Genomic DNA, 13702 nt, shown 5'->3' with positions numbered 1-13702 from the left:
ATAGAAAAGGAAAAATACCAAATTCATTCTATGAGACCAGCATTACACTAATATCAAAGCCAGATAAAGACTCCACTAAAAAAGAGCACTATAAGGACAATATCCCTGATGAACATGGATGCAAAAAGTCTCAATAAAATACTAGTAAACCAAATTCAACAATACTTTCAAAGAATCATTCACCACGATCAAGTAGGATTTACTCCTGGGTTGCCAAGGTGGTTCAATATTTGCAAATCAATCAACATGATACACCACATTAATAAAAGAATTTTAAAACCATATGATCATTTCAACAGATGAAGAAAAAAAAACTTGACAAAATACAACATCATGATAAAAATCCTCAACAAAGTAGGGTTAAGAGAGAACATACCTCAACATAATAAACGCCATATACGAAAATCTCACAGCTAATATCCTAAAAGGGGAAAACAGAACTTTTCCTCTACCTTCAAAACAAATCAGGAATGTCCCCTTTCACCACTGTTACTCAACATAGTACTGGAATTCCTAGCCTCAGCAATCAGACAACAACAAAAAATAAAAGGCATCCAAATCGACAAGGAAGAAGTCAAACTTTCATTATTCTCAGATGACATGATACTCTTTATAGAAAACCCAAAAGACTCCACCAAAAAACTGCTAGAACTGATAAATGAATTCAGTAAGGTTGCAGGATACAAAATCAACATACAGAAATCTGTTGCATTTCTATACACCAATAATGAAGCAGCAGAAAGAGAAATTAAGGGATCGATTCCATTTACAACTTCACCAAAAATAAGATTACCTAGGAATAAACCTAACCAAAGAGTTGTGAAAGATCTGTACTCGGAAAACTATGAAACACTGATGAAAGAAATTGAAGAGGACACAAAGAAATGAAAAAACATTCCATTCTCATGGATTAGGAGAACAAGTATCATTAAAATATTTATATACCCAAAGCAATCTACACATTTAATACAATACCTATCAAAATACCACCAGCATTTTTTAAGAGCTAGAACAATTCTAAAATTTGTAGGGAACCACAAAAGACCCAAAGCAATCTTGAAAAAGAAAAGCAAAGCTGGAGGCATCAAAATTCCAGACTTCAAGCTATAAAACAAAAGCTGTGGTGATCAAGACAGTATGATACTGGCATAAAAATAGACACACTGATCAAGGGAACAGAATAGAAAATCCAGAAATGAACCCACAACTATATGGTCAACTGATCTTTGACAAAGCAGGAAAGAATATCCAATGGGAAAAAGTCTTCAACAAACTGTTGGGAAAACTGGACAGCAACATGCAAAAGAATGAAACTGGACCACTTTCTTACCCCATACACAAAAATAAATTCAAAATGGATTAAAGACCTAAATGTGAGACAGGAAACCTTAAAAATCCCAGGTGAGAACACAGGTAGTAACTCCTTGGACAACAGCTGTAGCAATTTCTTACTAAATATGTCTCTTGAGACAAAGGAAACAAAAGCAAAAATAAACTATTGGGACTTCATCAAAATAAAAAGCTTCTACACAGCGAAGAAAACAATCAACAAAACTAAAAGGCAACCTTTTGGAGTGGGAGAAGATATTGGCAAATTACATATCTGATAAAGGGTTAGTATCCAAAATATGTAAATAACATAAAACTCAACACACCCCCAAAAATAATTAAAAAATGGGCAGAACACATGAATAGACATTTTTTTCCAAGAAGACATACAGACACATGCAAAGATGCTCAACATCACTCATCATCAGGCAAATACAAATCAAAACTACAATGACCTATCACCTCATACCTGTCAGAATGGCTAAAATCAACAATAAAAGAAACAAAAGGTGTTGGTGAGCATGTGGAGAAAGGGGAACCCTCAAAGCACTGTTGGTGGGAATGCAAAATGGTGCAGCCACTCTGGAAACCAGTATGGAGGCTCCTCAAGAAGTTAAAAAATAGACCTACCCTACGATCCAGCCACTGCACTACTATGTATTTACCCCAAAATACAAAAATACGAATTCAAAGGGATACATGGACTGCCCTCCAATGTTTATAGCACTATCTACAACAGCCAAAATACAAAAGCAGCCCAAGTGTCCACTGACTGATGAATGGATAAAGAAGATATGGTATATATATCGAATGGAATATTACTCGGCCATAAAAAAAGAACAAAATCTTGCCATTTGCAACAACATGGATGGAACTAGAGTATTATGCTAAGTGAAATAAGTCAGAGAAACACATGTACCATAGGATTTCACTTATATGGGGAATTTAAGAAACAGACCAAAGAACGTACAGAAGAGAAAGGCAAACCAAGAAACAAACTCTTAACTATAGAGAACAGATGGTTACCAGAGGGGAGGTGGGTGGGGGGATGGGTTAAACAGGTGAATGGGATTAGAGTGCACTTCTGATGAGCACCGGGTGTTGTATGGAAGTGCTGAATCACTATACTGTATACCTGAAGCTAATATTACACTGTATATTAACTAACTGGAATTTAACTACAAACTTAAAAACAAAATGCAGGCTTCAGACCCTACTGTTGGCAAGGATTTGCTGGCCTCTATATGAGATTCTGTTGCCTGCAAATGGCTAAGACTGGCTCTTCAATTCAGCTCAGAGAGAGGAAGTCATCTACTCAGGCTTCAGAGTCCAGCTATCCTCTGGTTGTCCATCTCTACCATAAATAGTTAAGTTGATTCTCTTGATTGCCACCTAGCTCTACTCTATTAGATAAAAAAGCAGCAAAGCCCTATTAGGTAAAAGCCTGGAGGGGAAGACAGTGGTAAAACTGCACTCACAACCTCACTAAATCTAATACATATTCCAACAAGATAATTTACAATGCTTTTTTATTTAAACAACTTTATTACGTCAAAAGCTACTACAATGTTCTGATATGGCCCAAATTCTCAAAATTAACTGTGGATGGCTTAAATAAAACTGAAATATGTAAAGTACATCTTCAGCAACCTCTAACACAGTACTAATCAACAGAACTTGTAGCAATGACTGAAATGTTCTATTTCTGTGCAGTCCAATGTGATACCCACCAGCCACATGTGCTTACTGAGCATCTGAAATGCACAAGTGTGACTAGAGATACTGAATTTTAATTTACTTCAAAATTTAAATTGTCACATGTGGCTAGTGGCTACCTTACTGAACAGCACAGCTTGAACCACTTTCTCTCTACTCTGAGCATTACCTCACAGTGGCCTTCTCCTCACTCTGAGCACTAACTCACAGCCAGTCCTGTGACTCTTCTCAACACAGTCTTGTGCAGGGATGGCTACCAACTCAGTAACTTGCCTAGGACACTGAAACTAGTTTCTCAAAACACTGACTTCATAAAAAGAAACTAAAAACAAACCAAAAAAACTCTAAGAATAAAACGACAGGCAGGGGAATATAAGGCACCTGTTCATGTTCTTTCAAAAATACAAGAGTTGCCTTTGTAAGATGTCCATACTGTCATTAAGTTACTTGAATTTGACAAAAGCTCTAAAAACATTAATCAGAAGAGTCAATAAACCAACCAAATTCATTTGAAGAATACAAATGAAGACAAAGACCAGTAAGTTGAAAGATATCAAGATTTTATGTAATTTTAAAACAAGCCTATAATGAAAAAAATTATGTGGAAAGAGCCCAGAATAATAAAACTATCACAAAGTTATCATTTTATATCTAATTCACATTTCATACACTGAGCTGAACAGCCAAAGAGTAAATCAAATTTGGCACTATGTATTCATTGGTCTACCTTGCAGTAACGAGAGTAAATTTTTTAATCAGGTGGCTTATGTGCACTAACATTATAAATCTACATTAGAATTTTAAAAAAATAAAATTTACCAGTTCCATCAGGTGTTTTATGGAGAGTGACACTGCTTCATCTGATGGTGGATCCATTAACCTACTCAGAAAATAAGCAATTCCACCTAGCCTTAAAATCTGGGGGAAGACAAATATAATTAAACATACATATACTGTCATTAACAGTTTAGTCCTGCCTGTCAATCACTTGAATAAAGCATCAAACCCATACATTATTTTCAAGTTACTACTTTCTCTCACTCACCAACTCTATATTGATGGGAAAAGTAGCTGGTTAAAATCTCAACAATTAAGGTGATTACCAATTATCTTCAAAATAAGAAGGTTAACTGTATCAAAATATATAGAAGGTGGTGAAAACTGGTGAGTAGTTTATCATGAAGGATAACACCTTATGATGTCATAACGTACATATAGCTAACATTTACTGAACACTTACTATTTGCCAGGCACTGTTCTTAGAATTTTATAAAAGCTTAATTTAAATGACTTGCCAACTAACAGAACTAGCTTGTTAGGGGAGGAGCTGGGATTCAAACATAGGCAGTATGGTTCTAGAGCGTACATGATAAAAATGTGGTTAGTAAACATCTGAAGAAGTTTAAAAACAGTTTACTAACACAAAAAAGACAAATGCATGGTAATAATTCTTCCTCACAGATTAATACACTACTTTCTTCTATACTAATGTTGAAAATTACAACCCTACCCTCCATTTACTTCCTTAATTCTCCCACCTAATTTACCTTTATCTGTAAACAAAGTTCTTCCAAAGGAGTTCTCAAAATTTCTGGCAGTTGATAGTCATCCAGAAGGCTTGCTCTAAGACCATTATACAGATGATAGCAATGACCTGGTTGAACTCTTTAAAAATAAATAAATAAATAAATAAGAGCATTACTAATGACTTTTTAGCACTCCAGAGAAAATAGGAAGCTCCAGGGCAAGTAACCAATATCTATTTCATGTAGGCTACACCATCACTAACTTATTTCATTTTTATGAACGCCCCTACTGATGACCCTGTAATATAGTTTGCCCTGGCCTTCAAAATAATTATTGATCAGGCTTTGCTAAAGGAATCTACATCTATAGACCCTACAAGGAACTATTTTCCATTTGAATTAAAACACTGTAATTCTATAGTTAACTTCTACCAAGCTAGCGGGAAATGAAAAATTAGATGAAATATAAATATATATAAATATAATACTTCGTTTACTTTATTTCTATAATTGTTTTAAGGATCAAACCTAAGGGTAGTATGTTTACTATTCATATATAGAAGTGTACCAAATGGTGAATACTTCTTGAATCAGTATCCAGTGGTGGTAAGCCTGAATGAGAAAACCTTAGTCTTGGTGGATCCTGAAATCAAGTTATCCCCCAATAGCTGGTAAGAAGAGTACAATTCTTAGAATAAGTCATGACTTTGCACTAACAGCACCAACTGTATAATCTAATAAACTGTCTCCAAGTTATAATGGGATGATCTGCAAAGATTACAGCAAGTGAGTCAGAGCTTTACTACGTACAAATGTAAAACAAAGCACTGATAAAATTATAAAGTTTTCTTTCAATTCTCCTTTCCTTAAGTCAATAGCTGAAGATTGATGGAAACCTTTTTGTTCCACCTGTAAGAGGCAAAAGAAAAACTCTTCTACAATTCCAGACATGATTCTACCACTCATGAGTAAGGGTGTAAAAATACTGTGAAGTATGCATTAAGATGAACAATAAGTGCAATTATTTGTGTTAAAGGCAAATCATTTTTCCTACCATTAAAAGAGATGCTTTTATTTCTTATGCTACCACCACATCAATGAGGTAAAGGTATGTTACTTGGGTTTTCACTGGTAACTAATAGTGAAAAACCAGTATAGCTGTAAAGTACAGGATTAGGAGCCCAGACTGGAGTCAGACTGTCTGGGTTCAAATCTTGAATCTGCTCCTTACACAGCTGTGTGACTTTTAATTTCTTTACACCTTAATTTCCATACCCTTAAAATGGGGACAATACCCTACCTCATTGCATTTGTAGTGAGGATTAAGCAAGTTAATACATACAAAGTGTTAAGGAGATAACATGACATTCAAATATTATTACTAGTTATCATGATTATTAGTAATATGTGCTTTTAAAAAAAGAACAGAAACAATATCATACATAACAGAATAAGAATAAAGAATATTAATTTTAATTAACTATATTAAAGAAATTAAAAGTAGAAAAAATCATGAAATAGAAAACTGGGCAGGTATTTTTCCAAAGAAACTATGATTAAAACAGCTTTCAAAGATTCCTCTTACCTTCCAGCTCGACCTTTCCTTTGTTTGGCATTAGCTTTACTAACCCACTCGGCAGACATTGTACTGATGTTATTCTGTGTGTCAAAGTGTGTTTCTTTTATTTTTCCTCCATCTATCACATAAACTACATCATCTATGGTAATGCTGTTTGGAAAATAGACGTATGAAATATTAAAGCACATAAAACGTCTAACAGGGCCTACAGATAGAGATTTTAAAGAATTTTTTATTGACCAAACTGCACCATTATTCCCACATTTACCAACACTGCAGGCATCGAGCACCTACAGCATCAGGAGCTGCAGTGGCAGCCAATTCTACAGACCACATGAAGAATTTATTTGCCCACAGTCAAACTTCACAGCTTACTTAAGTACTTTTTGTACCCAGCTCTGTGGGTCCCAGTGACATGGTTTAATATCAGCTTCCACAGAAAAATCTGTTTCAATGACTGTATAGACAAATTAATACCTCCAAGGGAATACAAGAAATTTTAAAGGCTATTCACAACTGATTATCAAACAACACGACCCCCAACCAGAAAAAGGCAAAACCAAAATTGACCTCACTCCCACGCTTCTTAAGGCTTTAAAAAAAAGACACTAAAAAGGCTGTTTGTAAAGAGGGCTGAACCATTAAGGATTAAAAAACAAAACCAAAAACCTATGCTCAATGCATGACTAAATTAAAATATCTTTATGTAGAGAAATTATGAAATATCTTTTGAAGAGAAGAGTGTAGGGTATGTCAATAATTTATGGGGCTCAAAACTAATACAATCATAAGTAGTTGATATTTACCTAGTCTCTGCAATATTCGTTGCAATTACTATTTTCCGAACACCAGGAGGGGTTCTTTTAAATACCTGTAAGAATGAATAAATCAAAACCCCAAAAGTAATTAATTTCTAATACATCATTTTTGCAATTAGAAGAATTACTTCTACCTACAGATACTGTTCATTTTTAGCATTCTATGTTCATTCATTTACATATGCATCTAATATGTGTAGATATATTTTATTTTTTATTTATTTTTTTTTAAGATTTTATTTATTTGACAGAGAGAGAGACAGCGAGAGAGGGAACACAAGCAGGCGGAGTGGGAGAGGGAGAAGCAGGCTTCCTGCCGAGCAGGGAGCCCAATGCAGGGCTCGATCCCAGGACCCTGAGATCATGACCTGAGCCGAAGGCAGTCACTTAACCAACTGAGCCACCCAGGCGCCCCTGTAGATATATTTTATAGGTATATATCATTTTCAGTACTATAAAATTCCCTTTTGGTAAAACAAACCAATTCTCCCAGATTCTGGAACCTTATCACAAACAAGATTTCAAAAGAAATATGATTATTTGAATTTACAGAATCTTTTTTTAACAAAAGATGAAAAGCATAAATGTCTTTTTGTGTAGTCAATCTTTTGAGAGAGAGTTTAGTTTAGCAATAAGAATTATGCATTATCCAAAACTATATGGCTAAGGGCACCAAACCACCAGGCAAATGCCAAACTCAACAGAATGCATGTCTGGTTGTACCACTGTATATAAGCTTTTGAAATCAGAATGAACTAAAAAAAATAAATCTTCAAATGCTGAATCCTACAAACAGCACCCTTCACAAAGCCAGCCAAATAGAAGACATACAGTCAAGTACCACTTGGCTATTAATGCAAAGAAATGCATAAATTTGTCTCATTTATAAAAATGGTATTCAAGAGAAAATGTTTTCCAATCTAGTCATGTAATCTCTAGCAAAGGAATACATAATTTGCTATTACAATGTCAGAGAGGAAGCACTTCCACATTGGATACTTTTCTGTCTGGTCTTTGGAATTAAGAGTCTTCTCTCTTTTGTCTTCCTTTAGGTATGCACTCTGTATCTCATTAAACTGGCTAAGCCTTAGTTAGACTATGGTATCAGCAGAAAAGATATTAAAAGTGCCTCAATAAAAACATCTTGTTATATTTTTTTGAGAGAAAGAGCACGTGAGTACAGGCACACACACACACACGCACGCGCTCAACAGCGGGGAGAGAGAGAATCTCAAGCAGCCTCTATGCTCAGTGCAGAGCCCAGGGCTCAGGGCAGAACCCGCCGTGGGGCTTGATCTCACAACGCCAAGATCATGACCTGAGTCCAAATCAAGAGTTAGGCGCCTAACTGACTGAGCAACCCAGCCACCCTGTCTTGATATATTCTTAGAAGTGGAAAAAGTAGAAGGGAAGACAGATTTTCTTCTGATCCATCTCATACTACCTGGGCCTACAAACACTGCAGTCCTGAAAACTATCTTGCCTTTGAGAATGCAGTGTTCATCTAACTAGGGATAGCCCTGAATGTGACAAAGACAAAACATTCAAAACCATAACAGTGTATTACTGATAAAACAGGAAATCTCATACCTACAAATATACTAATTGTTAAATCAAAATCTCAAACATCAAGCTGTAGTATGCCACAGATAATTGAAACCCAAACAAGTTATTGGTGAAACCAATCTTTAAACTTTCCCTAATGTTGACAAAACTATATTTGTTAATTACCCTCAGTTATTCAAGTGTTTGTGCAATTATCCCCTGAAGACTCATTTGCAAAGGTTCTCAAAGAAGTACTTTTTATATATGAATTACTACTTGAAAATTCACCTTCAAAAAAACAGAAGAAAATAAAACACACAATAAGCAGCCCTTAAAGCTTGTTTCAATTTGAAAGACAGAGAGGGAATAAATTTAAGAACATACCTGTGTCTGGTTAACTGTAGGCATCAGTGAATGTAGGGGTATAATAAGAAACCTGTCTGAAAATTTAAAAAGAAAATTAAACTTTAAGATAAATTATTGCAGAAAAGCTCCAGCAGACAGACATGGAACAATGAGTTGAGATGCTAAGCCACATAATTCTTAATTTATATTCCTATGTATAATCAGAGCAACTTTATTCTTTTTATTTTCTTCTTTCCTTAGTGCTCCAGCAAGTTCTTGCTCACATTTTACTGTCAATTTATTGCACATTGATAAGCATATTCCCCAAATTCCTAAAGAATGCTTAAAGTTAGAAGCAGTCTTCAAGTTATGCTAGAAAAACATCACTAAAACTCCATTCCCATCACTTAACTGAAGACCCAAAAATTTTGCTTTAATATAAATATAAGTTTATAGACTCTGGGTGATCCTCACTATTTTAATTAACAGAGAATATGTCATTTTTTATAGCATATTACTTATGAAATTTCCATGTCCATTTTTATGCTAAAAAAATAATAGAAACAGCACTGGTTAAATATAATACATTCTAAAAGTGACCCAACATTTTTAAACATAATTTCATAGAAATGTAAGAAACCATATTCCCACTTTTTAAGTTTCAAAATGAAATAGCTCATGCCCTTCAAGGTTATTAGCAAATAGGGAGAAAGTCTGGTGTAGTATCAGTGATGGAAATGAGGGAGTGTTAAGGAAGAAAGGGTAGATTTCATGTTTAGCTATGGTTACCAAAAAAAGGCAACCTCACTTAAATCTCTAGCAAGTGTCCAAATGACTCAAGATAGCTATATTTCCCCAGAAAAAAACTACTGTTATTCAAAGGAGATATGATGTCCCCAGACTCTAGGACCCTATAAACAAGGGTTATAAATCTTAAAAAGTAGTAAAGAGTGGCCAAGCAAGTGACACTGCTAAAAAGAATGCTCTCAATTACTTATCTCTGACACAATATGAAATACATCAACTCAATCAATACTCAAGCCAAAAATATTTCTCGAACTGGATTAAGCCTTAAGATGTAACTTCCAGTTTATAAAAAGTATAGGTAAGAAAGGATCAAATGAAACGCCACTGTAAGGATTCAGACTCAGACAAATCTAGAAAGTCTAGGTGGACCTAGTGTTTTCCACAAGTCATTACCATGAGGAAAGTGAAGAGGGTATGAAAGTGATTATCTAGGGTAAAAGATTTATCTGGTTTCCGTTTTTCTGTAGTGTGAACAAGCTAGCTATAAAAGACACTTTCCGGAGAAAATCTGATTATGGATTATTAGATGATGTTTTAAGAGTTAGGTATTTTCATATAGAAAATTGTGGTTATATAGAAAATTGTCTTTAGTTTTAGAGATGCATATATTTTTTGGGAAAATGCGATAGCTGCAATTTACTTTAAAAAGGAAAAAAATCAGATCACAAAAATAATTGCTGCACAGAAGTCAATGGAGTATGATGTGCATTGTGATCCACTAGTTTTCTGTAAGTTTAAAATGTTTCATTACAAGTTAAAAAAATCAGCAGCCAGGTAAAACAATGAAAGTAAAAATAATTCTGTTGAAGACTGTAACTGGGATAAACAGAGTTTATAGTGCTGATACTGTGCAACTATAGTAGTCAGTGGGAACAAAGTCTACACTCTTAGAATAAGAAAGCTGGTAAGCATTCAGTAAATTGAGTTTCAAGATTTACCTTTCAGTCGGTATAGAGTTAGACCAATTTTTTGCCCCTTCTACAATGGCTAACACAGTATAACTGATTATTTAGGCCTAAATTTTAAAAATATAACGAGAAAAAAACATTGTTAAACTTTGGAAAGATCTTTAAAAAGAATTGAGCTGGTAGTCAAAGTGTAAATTAATACCTCCTTCCTTGAAAATAATTAAATTAGAAAGTTAATAAAGTCAATTACAATAAACTGTAATATCACACCCTTTCCACACTCCCTCAGAAATTATAGTATTACATTTTGGTATATCTTCCCTATATTTTTCTTGGTAAACACATACATATACTTACATTTTTTTTAAAATTAAAAGTAGATCATACTACTGTATGATTTATTTTTGGGGTAAAAGGGGCCAACATTAAAAGGTTCAGCCAAAAAAAAAAAAAATTCCAGTTGTTTAAAAAAAAAAAAATTCAGTTGCACTGTTTAATCATGACTACACTTTTTCTATAGAGAAAGGTTATCACTGATCAGGAAAAGAGAAATCAGTTTTTCATTATAGAGAAGTCGTGGTAATCAAATAAAAACATTTTCCAGCTAGAGAACAGTAAATAACTTTAATTACAGATAACGTCTGGAGGGCATTACTAGAGTGGGATTTAACAAAAGAATAAAAAAATACAGCTTTACTATTTCAGCCAATACAATTAGGTCAAAATATTTTTAGTGTCATGTAAAAATGTGTCAAAAGCACTTCAAAAGATTAAGGTTAGAAATTATAATCAGAACTATCAAATACTAAATAGAATTTGCTTTGTATTTTACTGATCTGAAGTTAGCAATTATTCCTGAAAATGCTCTGGTTGAATCTTTTGAGAGAAAAACTGCCCCATGTATTTCTCTAAGACGTAAGAGATTATGTCTCTCAAACATGCTTTTAAAACATCAGAATCACCTGAGGAATTTTTAAAAACTACAGATATTCAAGCAAGCCACATTCTTAGATTTGAGGTGAGGATGGGGTCTGAGTATCTAATTTTAAAGAAGCACCACTAGTGACTCAGTTGTACAGTCCAAGATGAGAAAACACTGAGCTAAAGGATAAATTCAACCTTCTTTTCTGCCCAACTAAATACAGCAGTGAGTGAAAAAACACCTGAAGCCCCAACATCTTAACTTTAAGGGTTCAACATTATTAGGCAAATTTAGGAAAAGGGGTAAAATAGTCTTATAATACCAAACAAAAAACTTTACCATATACCTAACACCTTCATCTTGTGACCTAGAACTTTATTTGTAAGAAAGAGAGAGAGAGAGATCCAAGTTTTTACAAAACCCAGCCTGGGCTTAAAGATGACCAAGTTCCTACAAGTAAGGTAGCCTTCAAAGCAATACTTCTAGAAATAAAAGAAAACAACCATGTTACATATGATTTAAGTACTATTCTTGGAATTGCAATAAAATACATTTCTGTAATACCTGATTTAAACATCACTTGTGACATCAAGAGATCATGTAAAGTGCTGATATTGTCCCAGCCTGGTAGAAAGACCAATATCGCACCATCCTGTATGGCGGGGAAATAACCATTACAAAAAATCATGTAACAAAACACAAAGTAAACTTCTGTGCACATTTAAGTCTTCATTAAAATTTTATTAGCTTAGGAAATTTAGTTACTGATTATAATTGAAGAATACAAGCTCACTTTTTAAAAAATAGGATTTACAATCCAGATATTTCATTTGTTTAGTCTTTCCTTCAAATAGATCAAATGCCTAAATCTTGGTATTTTGAGATTCCTATTTCTGGTTTCAAAGCAATTTCTTTTTTTAAAAAGCATTTAAGAAAATTATTCTTTTTTCAGGGTCTTGTTACATTAATACAATTAAAATTATGTCATCAAAAAACAAAAAACTAACCTCTTCTTCCAAAACAATGTGTCGGATAAGGGCAGCAATCAAATTCAGATCAACTTTATCATCATCCACCATTTCCAGAACATCTACAGTACTTGCAGAATACCTAACAAATTTAAATAGAAAATCATGAAATACCTAATAAAGTTTCCTAAGGTTCAACTTGCTATAAAATCTTAAAATGAACTCAATCGGCAAATGGGGAACCAATTAACATATAGGAAAGAATGACTGGAATAACAACAGTTATGAACAAATTCAAAAAAGACAATCTCTGCTTTTGTCATTTAGCCTCTGTGCTCTCCAATTAAAACAAACTCAAAGAAATAACAACAAAAAACCCACTTACCTTTTGCGCAGTTCCCTTACATAATCTGGCCAGCGTTCTTTATAGATTGCTTCTTTTTCTTCTTTTTCTTGTCTATTTACATGCCCTTGCATGAAACCCCTCTTAAACTGGGACCTGTGTTCTTTTTGTTCTGGAACATATCTAAAATAAAAACATTCTCAAATAGCTTCACTTTTTGGAAACTCTTCTGGTTTTAGCAAATATCCATGACTTTTTACATTTGGATTTTAAAGAACATTTTCATTATGCTTTCTAGTGAATGCTAATTACATATTTGCAACTATTCATTAACATATAAAATCTGACATTTTAGATGTCTACCAAAGTATATAAAACCCTCTACCAAAGTGTATAAAACCCACTAGATCATCATTAGCAGTCAAAAAAAAAAAATTAACAGTAGAGTCACTTTCACCTTTTAAGTTTGCTCCATAAAGTTAAGATTAAATCCAAATAATAGTAAATGCCTAGCTGAAGACTCAGATTTTGAATACAGAGTTTCCAAACCTGAGTGCACAAAAGAATCCCACAGAGAGCTTATAAAATATAGAATCCTGAATCCTACCCCTTGCAATTTGGATTCAGGTCTGGTTGGGGTCTGCTAATCTAGGAATTTTAATTAGTGCCCCAGGAAATTCAGATAATTTATCTATGGACCTATAAACCCATGCTTGAGAACTATTTAATTCTGCTCAGTCCTATAGTCAAAGCTAAACGGTGGAGTCAGGATCAGTACTCTTAAGTGTCAGTCCAGTATTATGCCATGACTCCATCATACCATAGTGACTACTAAAAACAGGTGCAGCTGCCTAAGAATACCACCTAATTTAAGTGGGCTTGAAGAGGCATGGGGG

General features: G+C 34.1%; 1 protein-coding gene across 2 annotated transcripts in view; it reads right to left on the bottom strand.

The window, feature by feature from the left end:
* The window catches only part of DHX36 (DEAH-box helicase 36), a 49095-nt gene that overhangs the window by 14829 nt on the left and 20564 nt on the right, over window positions 1–13702 (bottom strand). For both annotated transcript variants that reach the window (XM_028103120.2, XM_028103121.2), the window contains exons 10-17: window positions 12849–12989; window positions 12503–12605; window positions 12060–12147; window positions 8898–8953; window positions 6957–7021; window positions 6157–6300; window positions 4593–4710; window positions 3865–3963 (exon numbers count right to left, since the gene is read on the bottom strand). In XM_028103120.2, coding sequence (XP_027958921.2) covers window positions 3865–3963; window positions 4593–4710; window positions 6157–6300; window positions 6957–7021; window positions 8898–8953; window positions 12060–12147; window positions 12503–12605; window positions 12849–12989 — 814 coding nt within the window. The remainder of the gene's footprint in view (window positions 1–3864; window positions 3964–4592; window positions 4711–6156; window positions 6301–6956; window positions 7022–8897; window positions 8954–12059; window positions 12148–12502; window positions 12606–12848; window positions 12990–13702) is intronic.

Source organism: Eumetopias jubatus, unplaced genomic scaffold, assembly GCF_037043125.1.
Source record: "Eumetopias jubatus isolate StellerSeaLion01/CBP00866 unplaced genomic scaffold, mEumJub1_p1.0 scaffold_1, whole genome shotgun sequence".
NCBI lineage: Eukaryota > Metazoa > Chordata > Mammalia > Carnivora > Otariidae > Eumetopias > Eumetopias jubatus.
This window is presented reverse-complemented; position numbering and strand designations above follow the sequence as displayed.